The sequence below is a fragment of the Ahaetulla prasina genome, chromosome 6 (genome assembly GCF_028640845.1).
Source record: "Ahaetulla prasina isolate Xishuangbanna chromosome 6, ASM2864084v1, whole genome shotgun sequence".
Taxonomy (NCBI): Eukaryota; Metazoa; Chordata; class Lepidosauria; order Squamata; family Colubridae; genus Ahaetulla; species Ahaetulla prasina.
Window position 1 is genome coordinate 81,983,859 of NC_080544.1, and position 20,040 is coordinate 82,003,898.

The 20,040-nt window shown below is 38.0% G+C and overlaps 1 protein-coding gene across 1 annotated transcript in view; it reads left to right on the forward strand.

The window, feature by feature from the left end:
• LOC131200671 (carboxypeptidase B-like) overlaps positions 1-19,100 on the forward strand; it is a 30,505-nt gene extending 11,405 nt beyond the window's left edge. Inside the window, exons 7-12 of the mRNA XM_058187791.1 lie at positions 7,938-8,039; positions 9,680-9,790; positions 9,874-9,964; positions 12,786-12,988; positions 17,860-17,944; positions 18,874-19,100. Coding sequence (XP_058043774.1) covers positions 7,938-8,039; positions 9,680-9,790; positions 9,874-9,964; positions 12,786-12,988; positions 17,860-17,944; positions 18,874-19,061 — 780 coding nt within the window. The 3' untranslated portion in view covers positions 19,062-19,100. The remainder of the gene's footprint in view (positions 1-7,937; positions 8,040-9,679; positions 9,791-9,873; positions 9,965-12,785; positions 12,989-17,859; positions 17,945-18,873) is intronic.
• The last annotated feature ends 940 nt before the right edge of the window (positions 19,101-20,040 follow it).

The window sequence follows — 20,040 nt, forward strand, 5'->3', positions numbered from 1 at the left end:
ACACAAAAAACAAAACCTTTGTTATTTCATCATGTCGGAAGGAAAATCCAATTCTTCTCTCAACCTCCATGTAATTTAGATCTGTTTCACAATAGTACATTAAATATTAAGAGGAAGGGAGTGAGATCCCATGAGGACATTTGTACAATACCTAATTAATCATCTAGTATAGAACAGGGGCGGGTTTCAAAACCCATCTCTCGTGGGCTGCGCATGCGCAGAACGTCCGGGCGGGTGGGTGGAGCCTCCCACCGCCGCCACCGGTTTGCCCAATCCGGTGCGAACCGGTAGCAACCCACCACTGGTATAGAATCTACCTCTTAGAATGAGCAAAACTACAGAGAGTGACAATAATAAAAGGAGCAGTTCCCCATTTCTGTAATGCTAAGATTGAGTTGATTCTGTTCACCTGATCATATCTCTATGATTTCAAATGAAGTAATTCTCTTTCCATCTGGACCTGATGTACACCTTGTGTTAGTCATCCAGAAATTGAAATACAAAGAACGGTTCCCCCATAATAGAACTACTTGTAAATACATCATAAAAGATGTGACTGAGAAGATTTAAAATTTGCATTTTTGTTAGGGAGAAAAGGCTAATATATACAATCCCAATGTGACTATTTCCTGTCTAAGATCCAATGTATGTGGCAGTATTATGATAATTTCATACCTCTTCAGGCTGAGTTTTTTGCCTTATTGCATGACATATTTAAGTCAGATTCTGTCTTTATTCCACCTGCCGCATTGCTTGGTCACATTTGAGGAGGTTCCAGTCAGTTCATGCCATGCAATCGATGCATGTGTATTCCATTGCTCAATATGGATGAACTTGGAGACATAAATATTAGTTAATCCATGGCAGTGGCTCCCTTTGTTAGATAACAAAGTTGTAACAAAGATAACAAAGTATAATGTATAGTATATTTGTTGCTAACATAGTGTAAGCCGCCCTGAGTCTTAGGAGAAGGGCGGTATATAAATGCAAATAAAATAAAATAAATAAATAAAAATAAATAAATAACATACTGATGGACCTAGAGTTCAAACAAGGTCTCTTTATGGCATGGTGAGCAACTAGTAGTAAGCCAACATCTTGAATGGAGATGCCAAAGCTGATGACCTCAAAATGGCTATATTTGAATGCAAGCACTAAAGTCACAGGAGAAAGTGGCATGCAAAGCCTTTTCCAGCCTTATATATTTTCCTTCAAAAATATGAAAAATTGACACTCACACCCCCACACCTTTAAAAGTCTTCCTGCAGCTAGTCAATCAGTCTAGAGCAGCATTTCTCAATCTTGGCAACTTTAAGATATGTGGACTTCAACTCCCAGAATTCCTGAGCCAGGAACACTTCTCTATGTTGAGACTTACTTATTAGAGGTGTCTCTGAAAGATAATTCACCCATTTTCTCTACCCTGCCACCAGCATTAAGAGTGGGACTTAACACTCATTGTGTAAAGTACAGAATGAAATGGGTACAAACTGAGTAGTAGAAAGCTCAGCTGTACCTGCACTGTGAAATATGTCTTGGGAACACACAGGTATCTCTTTTAATGGATAAGATGTAGGACAATAAGCCTGTTGTATGCCAAAACTGTGCTTATGCTCTTTGTTACCAGTTCTGTTCTACTGTACATTTATAGAGAAATGTTGTAGAACCCTACAAGACTCCAGTGCTCCTCCCTGCAAAAGGAAGCCAAACTATGGTCAGATTGGCTAGAACTTTTTGCCATTCAGGGAAATGAGGAGCTGATAAGATCAGCATGGGATACACTTCTCTTCTTACTGACATTTGCTTTAAAAGGTCATGAGAATAGACCCTACATCATTATTGGAGAACCACAGGGTTGGCTTGCAAGAGCTTTTCCTAAGGGTGCAATAAACCAAGCACTACAGCTGCATTTCCTCCTTTCATTTTGGTTTAGCTTCTATACAGCTGTGACCCAGCTGCTCTGCAAATTGAAAGATTCACAGTGCCAGGATTTGCAGAAATTTGCCTTTGGTTTGCAGAGTTACCTCTTTAATTACTTTTGCTAAACCATATCAGAGCAACATCCAGCCCTGTTCAGCTGATATTTTTGCACACACAAATGAACATGCAAACAGGAGTAAGCAGCCTCTTCCTGCTTCAAATAATACCAGAGACTGTCCTGAAAAGCTAGTTGTCCCTTGAGATGTGACACGATTGCCATATATACATGTAAACACCTCCATGTGAGTTGGAGCTCTGCACTACCACACTTCCAGATATATTGAGCAACAAACTCCCTCATCACTAAAATATGCCAGCTGAGGATGATGAAAATTGTGGTGCAACATCTGGAAGGTGCTAGGGAGAAGAAGGCTAGTATAAGTAACAGTACACAAGAGGCCGCATATTCACATATGGAAAAGGAGATTGGATCTTAAAGAACTAGCTGCTATCAGAATTATCACCTTTACCCAATTTATAGCAGATGTCTCTTCCCAAAATTCACTGCCCCATTAAATGGCAATCAATTGTGGAATATATGTCATTCCTTTTCAGAGCTACAGTGTAATATTTCAAATGTATTTTGACAGTAAAAGATGGGTCCGAGAAGTGGTAGCTATGGTAAGGACAAATTTGCTTCCTGTTGAACTTTAAATAGTCATAGCACATTGTCCTCTCCAGGAGCAAGGACTAGATCGTCCACCCACAGAGCTTAATGAAGCTGATCAGATTCCAGATAATTAATTGGATTCCAGTGACCTGTTTGAATCATCTCCTGAGCACTTGGTACAGGGGCTTCTAAACACTGTCTTCTCCATCTCAGAATCACTTGGCATACTGAGCTGTTGCAGCCAATGATGCATAAGGCAAAGCAGCTTGACTGATTATGGGACAAGCCTAAGGATGCAACCATATGGTCATAGTGTAGGCATCATTACAAACCCTATGCTTTTTTGATCATTGACCTTAGAGATGAGGCAAGGAGCCTCCTTGTTACCACTTAGAGGAAGGCTTAAAGCACACTTATTTATCGAGGCTTTTGAATGCTCCCATTTTATTTATTTTTATTTTATTTTATTTATTAATCCCATTTATAGGGGCCCCTATCTTACAGAAGCAACTCTAGTTTAGTTGTAGTTTGTGTTTTATATCTGTTATTCTTTTAACACTGTTTTCATGGATATATTTACTGTATTTTTGTAAACTGTCAAGACAGAGCTATTAAGTGGACAGGCAACATATGCATTTCTTGATAAACAAATACGTATTTACTTTTAAACTTTTCAAAGTTGCTTTAAAAACTGCCTTGAAAACAGAATAAGCAGAATTGCCCTAGAACATTTTGTGGCTGCTATTTCTCTCCATTCTCAGTATGTCCATGAAATTAAGCTGTGGCATAACTGGAGGTGGGAATGAGAACTGTATTATTGCTAGTGCTGACATTTTAAAAATAATTAAGGCTTTCCAGCATGAAAAACATAAGTACTTCAAATCTGTTCAAATCAAATCAAATCCTTATTAGTCATAGATCAGCATAAGGAGCCTGGATTATGGTCATTGAAAAAAGCATATAGATATATAGAAATAAAAATCTTTTAAAATTACGAAAAGCTAGAAGATATATGTAAAGGTTCCCTTTGCACATATGTGCTAGTCATTCCCGACTCTAGGGGGCGGTGCTCATCTCCGTTTCAAAGCCGAAGAGCCAGTGCTGTCCAAAGATGTCTCCGTACTCATGTGGCCAGCATAACTAAACGCCAAAGGTGCACGGAACGCTGTTACCTTCTCACCAAAGTTGGTCCCTATTTTTCTACTTGCATTTTTACATGGTTTCGAACTGCTAGGCTGGCAGAAGCTGGGTAACAGGAACTCTCCCTGGTCCGCAGCACTAGGGATTTGAACTGCTGAACTGTCAACCTTTTGATTGACAAGCTCAGCAGCTTAGCCACTGAACCACCGTGTCCCTTCTGATATTTATAAAAATATATAATTAAAAATTAGAAGATAGATAGATAGATAGATAGATAGATAGATAGATAGATAGATAGATAGATAGATAGATAGATAGATAGATAGATAATGTATGTTGGATAAGCATTGATGTCTAACACCACAGGGTGGTATAAAATTGTCCTGTCCATACCAGATATTTATGAAGTTATGATGAGATGAGACTGGTATGAATGTTTCTGTAGTACAGGCAGTACAGGAGAAGGATATGTTCTGTGTGTCCAGAGTCACAGGGGCATCCTGTCTCCAGATAAAGAATCTGTGCTTTCAAGCACAGCTGAGAGAAAGGCATGACATCATGCCACAGTACAGACACTTCTGTGTTTAGGTACTTTGAGTTTAGTTAGATATGCCATAAGGGGCAGAGTAACTATTGGTTTACTGACAATAGTGTCAGTGTCAGAAGCGCCGGTAAGTGGGAGGGGCAGGTATGGTGGAAGCAGGGGCTCGTATCATGTCCGGGGAGTGCGTTCTCGCTGTCTGAAAGCGATACCGCACTCCGGGCCCCTTGGCTTTACTCAGGCCCTGAGTGGCTATATCCCTCGGAACCTGGACCTTCGGTTGATGTTATGTAATGCTAGGTCCGTCATGAATAAGGCCCCCCTCATTTTCGATCTTATTCAAGAGGGGGGAGCGGACCTAATGGGCATCACGGAGACCTGGTTGGGCACGGAGGGGGGGGTTCCCCTCACTGAGATGTGCCCACCGGGTTTCCGTGCGTTTCATCAGCCGAGGGCAGCCGAGGTAGGGGTGGGGGGGTAGCGGGTGTCGTGCGAGTCTCGATCCGAGGGAGGTTGCTGTCCGCAGATGGCGGTTGTGAAACCCTCTTCGTGAGGTGGGGCCGGGGGGTGCAGGTGGGCTTGCTGATCACGTACTTGGCTCCTTGCTACGTGACGGCAGCCCTGCCCGAGCTGCTGGAGATGATAGCCGGGACGGCGGTTGAGACCCCCAGACTTATGGTCATGGGGGATTTCAACCTGCCGTCAGCGGGCAATTCGTCAATGGTGGCTCGGGAGTTCATGGCTTCCATGACGGCCTTGGACCTGACCCAGGTAGTTGCGGTCCCCACCCACGTCGGGGGTAACACACTGGACCTGATTTTCGTCTCGGGACAGTGGCTAAATGATCTGGAGTTAGGGGAATTAATATCTCAACCCTTGTCATGGTCAGATCATTTACTCCTTCAGCTTGACTTTTGGACCGCTACACCTCACCGCAGGGAGACGGAACCGGTTCGATGGTTCCGTCCCAGGCGCCTGATGGACCCTGAGAGGTTTCTGACGGAGCTTGGGCCATTTCCGAGGGAGTTAGCCCACGGCTCGGCTGAGGAACTGGCGGCTGCCTGGGATGAGGCGGCCGCTGGCGCCTTAGACCGCGTCGTGCCTTTGCGGCTTCTGACCCGGCGACGAACTCGACCAGCCCCTTGGTACAATGAGGAGCGGAGAGAGATGAAGCGCCGGAAAAGAAGCCTAGAGAGCGCCTGGAGGTCCAGCCGCTCCGAACCTGACCGAACACTAGTAAGGTCATATATTCAGACCTACCTAGTGGCGATCAGGGTGGCGAAACATAACTATTTCTCCACACTCATCGCATCGGCAGATAATCGCCCAGCCACCCTGTTTAGGGTGACCCGCTCCCTGCTCACACAGGGGGCTTGGGAGGACCCCTTACAGGGGCGCGCTGAGGATTTTGTTCAATATCTGTCTGATAAAATCACTCAGATTCGGGACGGCTTGGACATTGATTGGATAGATTCAGGCGGGATGACGGGGACAGGTCATCCATATACCATATAACGCCATATCATACCATATAACACCTATCCTGCGCGGCCTGCACTGGCTACCGGTAGTCTTCCGGGTGCAATTCAAGGTTTTGGTTACCATCTTTAAAGCGTTCCATGGCTTAGGACCGGGATACCTTCGAGACCGCCTTCTGCCACCGATTGCCTCCCAACGACCTGTGCGCTCCCACAGAGTGGCCCTCCTCAGGGTGCCGTCGACCAAACAATGCAGGTTGGCGACCCCCAGGGGGAGGGCCTTCTCTGTGGTGGCACCAGCCCTGTGGAATGAGCTTCCTCCTGGATTACGACAACTCCCTGACCTCCGGACCTTCAGACGTGAACTGAAGACTCTATTATTTCAGCGCGCGGGACTAGCCTAAGAACAAAAATGTTTTAAACAAATTTTAATGGGGGTTTTATTGGTTCTTATTGTTTTAGTGATCAGGCCTTGATAATATTTAGTTTTAATCTGGGTTTTAAAAGTCTATTTATTATATTGTTTTATATTGTTTTAATATGCCTGTGAACCTCCCTGAGTCCTATGGGAGATGGTGCGGTATATAAGTTTAATAAATAAATAAATAAATAAAAATAACGTTTGAGTTCCTGGCTACATCTAGTTGGCAGTCTGTGTCTGTGTGCTGACTGATAAGTGTTTGGACTGATGATATCCTCTAGTCTCTGAAGACCTGAAAAGAATCCCAAGGTTGAGATTTTAGTTGTCTCTGTTTCAAGTCAAACCTGTATTTATTTAATATTTATTTATGTATTTATAAAATTTATAAGCTGCCCATCTTACTCAAGGTAACTCTGGGAGTACTTTTAATCCCTCTCACATCCCCATATTGTCCTTAATACATTCCAACAAACAATAACAGTGAATTTGTATTTTATTATTGTTATTTTGCAATATTTCAATTAAATCATTAAAAAAATACAAAAAAAATTGAGTAAGTATTGGTGTATAGCCCTGGTGGCGAACCCTATGGCATGTGTGCCAGAGATGGCATGCAGAGCCCGCTCTGTGGGCACACATGCTGTCACCCCAGCACAGACAAAACACTACCGGACACGCACTGAAACAAGCGATGGGCAGAACAGGGCTCTGATTGGTGGATGCAGTTTCATTTGTGCCTCCCATTTAAGTTGATAGACAACCGGGGGCCTGTACTTTATTTGTATAAGAAATAGTGACCAGGTTTCAAAGGTCTTGCTCTTTATGTGCTTTTGTCTAGCCGGTGGGCTAATGTTGCATTTTTCCATTGTTATGTGATCTGAGGTTTAATTTGCTAAAATTTAACATTGTGGTCCAGTCTGAGTACATGAATATGAACATGAAGCTTTTGTATATGAACTGACTTTTGAGTTTAATAATAATGAGGTTGTTTTTTTAAAAAAAAAAAAAACCCAACTTTGATAGAAACTGCATGATTAGGAAGATTAGCTGGGAGAAAAAATCAGTTCCTTGTGCCTTTAATGGGAATTTCACCAGATGGAGCTTGTCATACTTCTTCACAATAAACATCTCTCTTGTGAACTACATTTACAGATAAGGGAGCCCTGTCTTCCTTTGCATCTGGATACTTTATGCCTTACTATTTATGTAAGAGGTAAAGTTATATAAAAACAATATAGTGCAGGTAGCCAGGCTCTAAAGTTACACCATAATCACCATAAAATATGGTGGTTTGTAGGGATGAGGAAAAATACTAAGAAATAAGTTATAGCCAAAAGCAAAAATGAAAACGAAAAACAAAAAGGAGGAGGGCTCTTTCCAGGTGAACTCAAGTAAGATTACAACTGCTATTAGAAGCAACTCTGGTTTAGTTGTAGTTTGTGTTTTATATCTGTTATTCTTTTAACACTGATTTCATAGATATTTTTATTGTATTTTGTGAACTGTGAAGAAATATTAAGGGGACAGGCACATATTCATTTCTTAATAAACAAATAAGTGTTTCCTTTTACATTTTTGTTGTGTTAAAAGTTGTTTTAAAAACTATTAGAAATTTTTAAGAAGAGATTGGACAACCATTTGTCTGAAATGGTATGGGACTTCTTGCCTGAGCAGGGGATTGGACTAGAAGACCTCCAAGGTCTCTTCCAACTCTTTTATTCTTTTATTGTATCCAATTGTTCTTTCATTCATTCATTTTCTTGTTAGATTGGGAAGCCTGGTGAAAATAAAAAAGCTATCTTTATAGACTGCGGCTTTCATGCCAGAGAATGGATCTCACCTGCTTTTTGCCAGTGGTTTGTACGAGAGGTTAGTGACAAAATATCAGTGACAGAAATTATTGATTTAACTGAAAATGGAATTGGATGAGATTGCAAAGTTAAAGAAAAATTATTTACAATTCCTCAACATATTCTCATTGTTATTCCAAAATTGCTGTCTTTCCTATAAAATAACACTCTAATTTGATTTTTTCATTTGATTTCCAGTTTGCATGTTGAAGCAATTTTTTTTAATTGCCATGAAAAATGAATTGCAATAGCATAATTACACTGTGAACATGGCTCTGGAGTTTGATATTGCCGCCCCAAAAAATCCTGATTTTTTTCTAGTTTATTCTATTCACCATATAGAGAAAATCTGTTGCAATTACACAAAGGGTTAGGATTAGAATAACAAATGGGGGGTCTTGTAAAAAGATATCATTAGATTATAATTAAAATATATTGAGCAGACTGTGACATATGAAATGTATCTAACAATTAATGTACACTTCTAAAATAAATTTAAAGAAGCTGCACATTCTCCAGAGCAGGGGTGGGCTGCTGGGGGTTCGCAGGGGTTTGGGAGAACCTCTAGCTAAGATTCTGTGCAGTTCGGAGAACCCCCAAATCCCACTCCTGGGTGGCCCTGAAGTATGACTTACTTCAGAAGTTCTAGTAAGTGGATGACAGGATTTTTCTTCTAAATTAGAAAGTTTATAGTTTGTAAAATTATAGTTTATATTTATATAACTATAAACTATATATAGTTTATATTTATTTATATAAAATTATAGTTTATATTATTATTTATATTATTATAGTTAATAATAGTTATTACTATAATTATAGTAAAATTATAGTTTGTAAGGGCCGGAATAGCTCAGGCTGTTAGAGCCTGTTATTAGAACACAGTAGCCTGCAATTACTGCAGGTTCAAGCCCGGCCCAAGGTTGACTCAGCCTTCCATCCTTTATAAGGTAGGTAAAATGAGGACCCAGATTGTTGGGGGGGGCGATAAGTTGACTTTGTAAAAATATACAAATAGAATGAGACTATTGCCTTATACACTGTAAGCCGTCCTGAGTCTTCAGAGAAGGCGGGATATAAATGTAAACCAAAAAAAAAAAAATTGCTGCCATACTCAAGATTTAAAAAAGAAGAAAAAGAAATCTAATCAGAGACCCCGTTATTATTTTCTATTAAACATTTAACATATTTATTAATTGTCACATATATTTTAAATAATGGGAAAAGCTATACAATTAATTTCTAACATAATCACATACATCATTATAACCAGTTAATTTTTTATATATCTATTCAAAATCTTAATCCATCAATTAATATTGCAGATAGATAATTATAGAATACTAAAAGGCTCTTTATAGTCTTTCAGTGGCATCCTAATTTCTAAACAATATCAAATCTATGACTCTTTATGAATTTTTCCGTCTATATTCATTTAGCAATTGGCATCCTCAGAATTACCAAACTAATTGGCAAGCAGCTGAAATTTGAATGAGTGCTTTTGATTCATGCTGCTGTTCTTACTGCTCTCCATATTTTTCTTCATATTCCTATTCCTGTGCCAAAAACTTGTAATATTATTTGGTAATCATGCAAATGAAAATGACATAAGGTCAGTCATTTAGATTTATCCTCACCATGTCTGTGGTTTGCATGTAGGCTGTTCGGACCTATGGAAAGGAAACCATTATGACTCGGCTTCTGAACAACTTAGACTTCTACGTCTTGCCTGTCTTGAATATTGATGGTTATGTCTATTCTTGGACAAAGGTAAATAATTCACAAACAGCAGGTTATAATTATTGTATCAATTATTTTTCAAAAGGTACATTTACAAATCTGTTCCATTTCAGAGTCGCATGTGGAGGAAGACTCGTTCTGTAAATGCTGGTACTACATGCATTGGTACTGATCCCAACAGAAATTTTGATGCTGCATGGTGCAGTAAGTATCCTGTTCTCTAAGAAGGCAAAACTATGTTCCAATCCTATGTGGATTATGATGAATTCTTAAGAATTTAAAAATATCAACTCTAGTTGAGTTCCAAAATCTTAACACAGTCCTACAAAAAATTAAAAATACTTGACCAACTGAATCTCCAAACGCAAGTTTTCAAAAATATAATATCAAATTCGTCTGTGGAAATATACTGAAATACTAAAATGTATTGTAGAGGAATTTTAAACCTCTCTAAGAAGGAAGTGCTCTGTGGTTTGGAACTGAATTCTATTCAGGTTCTTCCACATAAGTCACATGGTCTTTCTCTCTGTCAGCAAGAGACAAAAAAAATCTTCCTTTTTTCAGAGAACAACATATTAGACACCACAATATATATGAAATAAAATAAAATATGAGTCTGTATAATCCTGTACGCTATATACTTTGAATTAGTTGAGCTCCTCCCTCATAAATAACATATTTATGGAAACAATTGAGCAAAGTAAATTTTTTCAATTTCTATACGTCTGAAATTTTGTTCACATAAAGCATGTTCGCACTGCAAGTTATGTGGCAAAGCAAAGTAAAATATTCACTCATGCATGTATTGACACAAAAATAGTGTCCTAGGGTAAAGTCTTGTTAAATAATAAAGCTTTGCAAATCCCTCAAGAGAGGGCCTTCAAAAAGCACAGGAGCAGATACTAACGTCTGCTTTGGGAACTATAAAAATAACGCTTCAAAGAAACACTCATGAGTACAGAGCTGGAAGCAGTTTCCAAAGTGGCCTTAAACCTGTAAGAAGACATCACTGCTTTAAAAAGGTTCAAACGTATACAATGGTACCCCGGTACTCATCATAAATTGGTTCCAGGAGGTGCAATGAGTACCAAAAATAATGGGTACCCAACAAATTTTTTCCATAAGGAAAAATTGCCTTATACACTGTAAGCCGCCCTGAGTCTTCGGAGAAGGGCGGGGTATAAATGTAAAAAAAAAAATAAAAAAAAATAATGTAGTGAGTCACAAAGCAGCCAACACTGATAAGTTCTAGCTTGTGTGTTGAGTACCAAACAAATGATGAGTACCACGACAAAATTTTCATGTCAAAATGAGTTGAATACCAAATTCGATGAGTTTCAAAGCAGTTGCATATCAAGGAATCATTGTAATATAGGCACTCCAATGAATTACAATACATCTTCCTCAAACCACTGTCACAGCCTTATGAAATACTTCCTGGTAAATCATATACAATATATTCCATAATGCTGTATGCCAGCTTCACTAACTGGCACCCTCCAGAGTTGTTACCATTTTCTAGCCTTGCGACATATAAAAATATTTAAAAAGGAAGGAGGCCAAAATATATCCTGAGATTGATGTTTTTATGTGATCTTGACATCAAAGGACACCAAGCTGATCAAATGCACATGATGTACTCTGGCAGGCTCCAATTTCCTCACACCTGACATTTCAAATTGTTTTAATTGGAAATTTTAAGAATCAAAGCCAGAGCTATATATACATCAAGCTGTATTCTCATTGTTGAGCTATAAGGTCAAGGCAATGATGATAGGTAACATTAGACAACAATAACACTGGCAGAATATAATTCTTTCTCCTGCTGTTGTATGCATGGGAGATGGGAAGAAATCAATGCATAAAATATTTTAAACTAGAGACCAATTTTTCTTTACAGGCATTTCTTTAAATGCCTATTCCTAAGAATTGCTTGACAAACAAACTGAAAAACATTGTGAATTATGACAGACAATTTGAGGAGGTGCAGAATTATGCAGGATAGTGTTCCATTCAACGTTCATATTTTCATTGCATATAGATGCTAATTAGGGAATGCATCAAACTCTTTCAATGCAAGAGGGGGATTTTGATTAGATCAAAATAGTCTGTCACATTTATGGGTTAAATGAATATATATTAGTATATCTATATAATCCCTTTTTAATGTGTTCTAAACAGTTGGGTGTCGTAGTGGAAGTGAGCCCATAATTTATATAGTCTCCTTCACAATTCACGTATTCCTGTCTCATGGAGATATTATTTTGTAATAAAAATTACTTCCATCCATTTCCTTATTTCTATCTGGTCATCTCTGAAAAACTAATTGCACAATTAACTAACTGCACTACTTTAGAGTAGTGTCAGTTTTTTCATATAGTTTTTGAACAATGAGATTGATTGGAGAAGTAAAAGAAAGAAAGCATGTTTGGTTGTGAGAAAGAAGATAGCGGAGGTGCTATTCAGAGTGGTGAAGTAGTGAACAGGAAAGCAGGATAAAATAAATATCACTTTAAAACTACTTTTAAAGTAACCTGTGATGCTATTACTTGAGATCTAGCATAATATATAATATAGTGATTAAAAATACCATGTCATTCTCAGTTTGAATCTTCCTTAATAGTATGACTTGTCCTTTTGCAGACCATTATCTGTCACCCTTTCTCCATCTATTCCCATCTACTTCATGCTGAGCTGTAATATTCTTTTGCATGTTCTTTGCACACAGCCCTTATAGAATTACAACAATTCATAGCTAAAACAACCATGACTTAGCATAATGTGTGAATCCAGTCATTTATAGGCTAACAGATACATAAAAGGTTTTGAAAATTTTAAATTTAAAAATGCTATACTAATGTTTCATCCTGTTATTAACCAGTTCAATGATACTTATTTAAAAAGTAAGTTAAAACTTAAAGGTAAAAGACTTCTTTCAAATCGTTAGTAAGTCTGAAAGGTACACTTTTTCTGCCTTTTAGACTAACCTGTCTATCATGTCTAATTTTTTTCCTACTGCATTCAGCTGTTGGCGCTTCAACAAACCCCTGTAGTGAAACCTATTGTGGTAGTAAACCTGAATCAGAAAAGGAAACCAAAGCTTTGGCTGATTTTATTCGAAGAAACAAGTCAACTATCAAGGCTTACTTGACCATTCACTCTTACTCCCAGATGCTCCTTTATCCATATTCTTATACTTACAATCTAATACCAAACAATGTACAACTGGTAAGTAGAATTTGGTGAGGATAAAGTTGAAAGTTATATTAATTGTGAACATCTGTGGAGATTCTCAGTCATCCAGGTCATGGTTGTCCCAAAGGTGCATTTTCAAGAGACAACTGGACTTTCTGGTTTTTCTTTGAAGGTGCTTCACTTCTCATCCAAGAAGCTTCAGTTATGACTGGATGGTGGAGAGCTGAAGAAGCTTCTTGCATGAGAAGCAAAACATCTTCAAAGAAAAGTCCAGTTGCCCCTTGAAAAAGCACCTTTGGGACAATTATGACCTGTATGACTAAGAATCTCCATAGACATTTGTGGAGCTGTGTTTTCTGCAAGATATTTTCTGCCTTGTGTCCCTTCATTGTTGAACACAGGTGCAGGCTATTGGGGTGAGTCTGTGTTGTCTGCATCTCAAACTGAGGCATAAATGATTCCTATAGTCCACAATCACTGACCATAGTGGGCACTGCTCATCTCCCTTAGAAAAGTGAGGTTAGGCCAAGAATATGTAAGGTTATTAGTTGGGAGGGAGATTCTAGATTGGATTATTTATTTATTTATTTATTTATTATGCAACACACTATACCATAATATAGTTTGCTTTTTGCTTTATAGGTTAGAGCAAATACTATTTAATACACAATTTTTGCTTTCTTTGTTGATGCGCAGGAATAACAATAGATATATATTCCTTGTTCAAGATAATTCCTAAACTCGGTGCCTTAGAACAGGGGTCTCCAACCTTGTCAACTTTAAGACTTGTGGCTGAGGAATTCTGGGAGTTGAAGTCCACAAGTTTTAAAGTTGACAAGGTTGGAGACCCCTGCCTTAGAACATTATATAATTGTTTGTTTTTATTTTCCCTTTTTTTTTCTCAAAATATCTCTTTAGTTCTGTGAAATATTTGAAAAGTAGAAGTATCCAGCACTAAAATACATTATGACAAATACGTTATTTCAAAAATTGAGGGGATTTTTAATTTTTAGTTGCCAGACATAGAAAACTGGTCATGTACTGCTGCACAGCTCAGACAGATTTATAATCTTTTTTCCCAAGTGGAAATATCAGGATATGGGTCAGAGACAGAAAGTAAGAACATATTAACAGTTTTGCCTTGGACATTTGAGACAATTTCTATTTGATGGTTCTATGCCAGTTTATATACATGTTTATCCTTAAACCCCAGTGTTTTAACAAGAATTATTCCAAAGCGTAGATCTATTTGCCCCTCTTTCTGCCTTGCATTTAACAAAGCAATATTTACCTGAAATGCAATAATATAAAATTGATAGATAACAATAGAATTCTCTTGTCACTGGTTTACCAGCATATAGATTATCATAGAATTTATATTGTGTCATTTTAGTGATACCATTTTTGTATGGAAAAAGGGAAATATGAATGTTGATTTTGTTCCCATAACATTCTTAACCAGATCAGATCAGATTAGCCTGTTTTGGTTACAAAGGGACCAACTAAACTATTAACTCACATCCTGTAGGGTTAATTATACAGAATAGACACTATCCAGTAGGTAATTGCTATGATGCCAAAATGATGGCATATATACAGTGTCTTCATCACACAAATGGTGCTTTTACAAATACATAAGATGCAGCTTTTGTGTGATGATATCATCAAGCATTCTTCATCATTTGTCCTCCTGTAGATGCCCATAATCTAGTCTTGCCTAGAAAATAAATTTCCACTCAGTTGCATTGCATACCTAAATCCAATCAGCTGACATATTTTATACTAGTTCACAAAGAAAAAGCTGAAGAGAAATAGTGGCTGAAAAATCAAAAGTGTCCATCACTACCAAAGTATCAAATCAAAGAATATAGTTCACATTGCCTACAGAGGCCAAGCCAAATCCATTGCTATCTGCCTAGTCAATGGGGAAGGGACTAGTGATGTCACAAGGCTTTGCAATGGTTCTCTAGATAAAGTGAGAAAGGATTCCTTCTTCCCAAGTGGTGAGTTTTGACCAGGGGTGAAATTTACTTACTTTCCCTACCGGTTCAGAAGTGTCACATACATGTTTGCAACCTTTGTGTATGTGCAAAGCTTCTGTGCATGCGCAGAAGGTCAAAAAAGTTTTAACCAGGAAGTAACAACCTCCGGACGGCTGGGTGGAGCCTTGCGTTGCTGCTGCTACCAGTTCTCCAAACCATGCACCACCACCGCTACCAGTTCATCCAAACCAGTCCAAAACGGTAGCATTTCTCCCCTGGTTTTGACCTAGATAGAGTGATTTGTATGCTATCAGAACCAGGGATAAAAAGCAGGGGTGAAATCCAGCAGGTTCTGATAGGTTCTGGAGAACCGGTAGTAGAAATTTTCAGCAGTTCAGACAACTGCTAGTGGAAATTTTGAATAATTTGGAGAACCAGCAAATACCACCTCTGGCTGGCTCCAGAGTGCAGTGGGAATGGAGATTTTGCAATATCCTTTCCCCAGGAGTGGGGAGGGAATGGAGATTTTGCAGTATCCTTCCCCCAGGAGTGGGGAGGGAATGGAGATTTTGCAGTGTCCTTCCCCTGCCACACCCACCAAGCCATACCATGCCCACCAAGCCACGCCCACAGAACCAGTAGTAAAAAAAATTGGATTTCACTACTGATAAAAAGGTTTAACTGAGTTTGCAGCTGCCTGGATCAAGTTGGTGGAGAGACATGTATATTTTATTCAGAAGGAAGTCATTCCTGGTTCATTTGAACATATTTGTAAAAAAGTGCAGAATAGTACAGTTCCACTGAACAAATTAAAATGTATTCCCAATGATATATACATTAGAGAGGAGATTGTGAATTCAACTTATGTTCAAAATTATTACCGGTATGTCCTGACAAAACCCAGTTAGTTCAGTTTTGAATACACTGATGTACTCATGACTATAACCCTTTAAAATGACCATACCCTTTAAAAATGATAAACCAAATTTTATCAGAATGTTATCTTATTTCATTTCTGTTCTGACATGAAATATGATAAAGAAAACTTGCAGATGTTTGATAAAATATGGGCTCCAACCACAGTCTGAGATGTCTCTTTAAAAATATCCCCTTCTATACTAATCTTTTAGAACATGGCTTCATGGCTTTATATTTCTGAAAGATACTTTTCAAATGTTAATTGAATGGATGGATATGGAGTGATGGATGAATGAAGTCTCCATCTTCTGTCCCTATTCACACCTTCCATGAGTTTTTTTCTAAAGGCTTGAATAAAGCCTGTAAATGTACAATTTGGATTCACATCACTTGCCACAGTTTTTCAGGGTTCCCAATGAATGAATACAGATCAAGATCAGGAAACAAGAAAAATCCAGTTTTTCAGCTGTTCTAAAAAGATATGCAAAGCTGAGAATATGCCTTTTGATCGAATAAAAATTAATTTCTTAATTCAACATTTTTAAATAGTAAAATCCAGAAACATAGACATCCATCCTTAAACATATTGATGCCAAAATGATAAAATGTGTGACATTGGACACAAGTATAATGGAAGGCAGAGTCTGTGTCACATATCAATGTACACTTTCTTATTTTCCCCATGAATGCCTATGTTGTCAACTAGTTTTAGTTCCCATAAACTATTTATTTAGTTCCATGTAATCTGACTCAGTTTGTTCTTCCCAAACCTACTAGTGATTCAGTTAATATTTTCTTAATTCCATGAAATAAGTTGCAATGGAGTATGAGTAAGAAAAGCATATGTTAGCACAAAATGAGCACACACACACAGAAAAAAAAGCCACAAGATTTAGGGGAAATTAAATTGGTGACAGTATTTGCAAAGATGCACACAAAAAAGAGGAAAAGTGCAGATAAACCGAGTACAAATTTTGGGTACAGTTCTTTTAGAAAGCTGATGCAAAAAGAATGGAATGAATTTAGCACTGGAAAAATTAGTTTTTCCAGTTGTCTTGGAATACAGTTGTCTTGACTAATTATCATGTCCCTTTCTGTGATCCTTGTTTATTACAGACTAGAATAACTTGCATAATTTAAATTCTACCAAGCACCAGATGCTTTAGAAAAGAAGTAACTAACAAAAATCCATGCTTTTTGCAATATATCTTCAGATGCTCTCAACTGAATGATGAATCCTCTTACAGGTAGCCCTCACAACTGAGCCCAAAATTTATGTTGCTAAGTAAGAAATTTGACCACAACTGAGCCCAAAATTTATGTTGCTAAGTAAGAAATTTGTTAAGTGAGTTTTGCCCATTTTATAACTTTTCTTGCCACATTTATTAAGTTAGTACCACATTTATTAAGTGTATTGGGCTTTCCCATTGACTTCGCTTGTCAAAAAGTGGGCTCCCATGACCCCAGGAGATTGAAACTATCATAAATATGAGTCGATTGTCAATTGTTTGAATGTAAATTATATGACCAAATGTTCATAAGTGTGAAAAATGTTCATAAGTCATTTTTTTCAGTGCTTTGGTCACTAAATGAACTGTTGTAAGTTGAGGACTACCCATATGCTATTTTAGGCTACCTATATACTATTTTAGTATGCTTTCATGCATATACATATACATGTAATATATGTATACATACATATATTACATTATTTTTGGCAAAATGACTAGAATCCAAAGAATAGTCTTATTGATTGGATAAACTAAGGTAACATTCTACACACATATACTAGCACACTCATATCTCCTGGACAAGAAACTCAAGATTCATGTTAGAATCTCACCAGTGGTGACTTCTTGGAAGAAGAATTTGATTAATAAAAACTACATTCCCCTGGTTTGTTTTTGGTTTTTTTTCACAATTCATTTTCCTGCAGCCATCTCATTGGCTTCCATTCGGAGCAAAATATTTCAATCTCTACCACAATTTATCTTTTCTCTAAAGAATTCTATTGCTAAAGGAGCCATTAGAGAACTAGCAACATTGTATGGCACCGAATATACGTATGGTCCAGGAGCTGCAACAATTTGTAAGTATTACTCTAACAGCAATACAACTATGATTGTATGATTAGGTTATTGTTCATAAACATTTGTAATTACCGTATATACTCGAATATAAGCCGATCCGAGTATAAGCCGAGGTCCCCAATTTTACCCCAAAAAACTGGGGTAAACTGGGGACTCGAGTATAAGCCGAGGGAGGGAAATGAGGCAGCTACCGGTCAGGGAAAGCCTCCCTCCCTCAGCCGAGAAGGCTGGCGGCTCCCCCGCCCCGCCCTCTCACTGCACCGGCAGGGCTTCCCCGCGCTAATGCAAAAGCCCGCCAAGTTTGCACCATCCGGTATAATGTGAAAAAAAGAAGAAAAAAAAAAACTCGAGTATAAGCCGTATATACTCGAGTATAAGCCGAGGGGACGTTTTTCAGCACAAAAAACGTGCTGAAAAACTCGGCTTATACTCGAGTATATACGGTAGATCTTTACAGACAGTGTGTTTACACAGGGATTCTCCCACTTTTCAATTATCAGGCCTCTTGAGTATTGTATGACTATATGCGATTTGCAGAAGTATTATAAAAAAAATTCTCTTATTTCTCATAATATATATGATATATACGAAAGCAAGTAGAACTATAATGTTTTAGTTCATTAACATTAATATGAAATTCCATGACTGATTAAAAAAATAAAAGAATCAAGCATGGTAAATTTATCATTTAATGTGGAAAATATAATCATTCATGTGTCTCATACACTGCATAATGATGTTGGAAGAAATACAAACTTGCTCTTCAGGTGAATAGTAGGCATTTACCATAGACATATGTTCTGGAAATTATGGGTACTGAAGATCCAAGAGGATGCCAAGTCATTGATTTCATACATTAAATTTATGAAAATCAGTGCTATTTATCTGTCCTCTTTCTTTTAGCATATGTATTCCTTCCTCTTTACAGATCCTGCTGCTGGTGGCTCAGATGATTGGGCTTATGATCAGGGTATACAATATTCCTTCACCTTTGAACTTCGTGACAAAGGCCGATACGGTTTTGCTCTTCCTGAATCTCAGATAAAGCCAACTTGTGAAGAAACTATGGTTGCTGTTAAATATATTGCTGAAAATATCCTTAATTATCAATACTAAGCTTTCATGCTAAATAAATAAAATATAATGCAGAATTTCTTTTGAGCATTTTCTGAATTTTCTTTGCCACCATAACTTAGAACATAGAATAATAGAGTTGGAAAGGACCATGGAGGTTTTCTAGTCCAACCCTCAACTTGAACAGGAGACCATTCCAGAGAAATAGCTGTCCAGACTCTTTAAAAACTTCCAGTGATGGAACACCCATAAGTTCTGCAGGCAAGCTATTCCATTGGTTTATTGCTCTCATTGTTAGGACATTTCTCATTAGTCCTAGGTTGCTTCTCTCCTTGGTTAGTTTCCATCCATTGTTTCTTGTCTTGCCTTCTGGTGCTTTGGAAAATAGTTTGACACATACATACCCCTTCTCTTCATAGGAGGCCCTCAGATATTGGAACACTGCTATCATGTCTCACTTAGGCATTCTTTTCACTAGACTAGACATACCCAATTCCTATGAACATTCTTCATATGTTTTAGCCTTTTGTTTGTTCTGGGTTCTTCAAAAACTATAGATGTATATCCGCCAGCCTCCCTAATATGCTATTGTTTAAAAAATAATAATTGTTCTGAGGAAGTTAGAGTTCACATAGGTGGATGAGTAGATGAATGCAAGGGCTGGTTTAGGTTAAGGCTGGTTTAACTGACAGTATAAATATAGTAAATGGGATTGTGTTGTGGAATAGCCTTCTTCATCTTCATTTTGGCATAATTCCCTGTACCTGCAGAGTGGAGCACACTCAAGAATTGCATGGCATGGCACAAAGGAATCTTTCTCCACCAGCACACTCATCATATGATAGAGTTCAATTCCCAAAATTTCCTAGATCATAAAGACTAATCAAAAGGGTTTTTGCAGGAGGGGAAAAGCATAAGAATTCAAGAATTCAAAGCATAAGAACTTTGAAAATTCCTATTTGTGCAAGAGCTTGTCTAGATTACAACAGACTTCTGTATTGATCATAATCAGATTCTTATG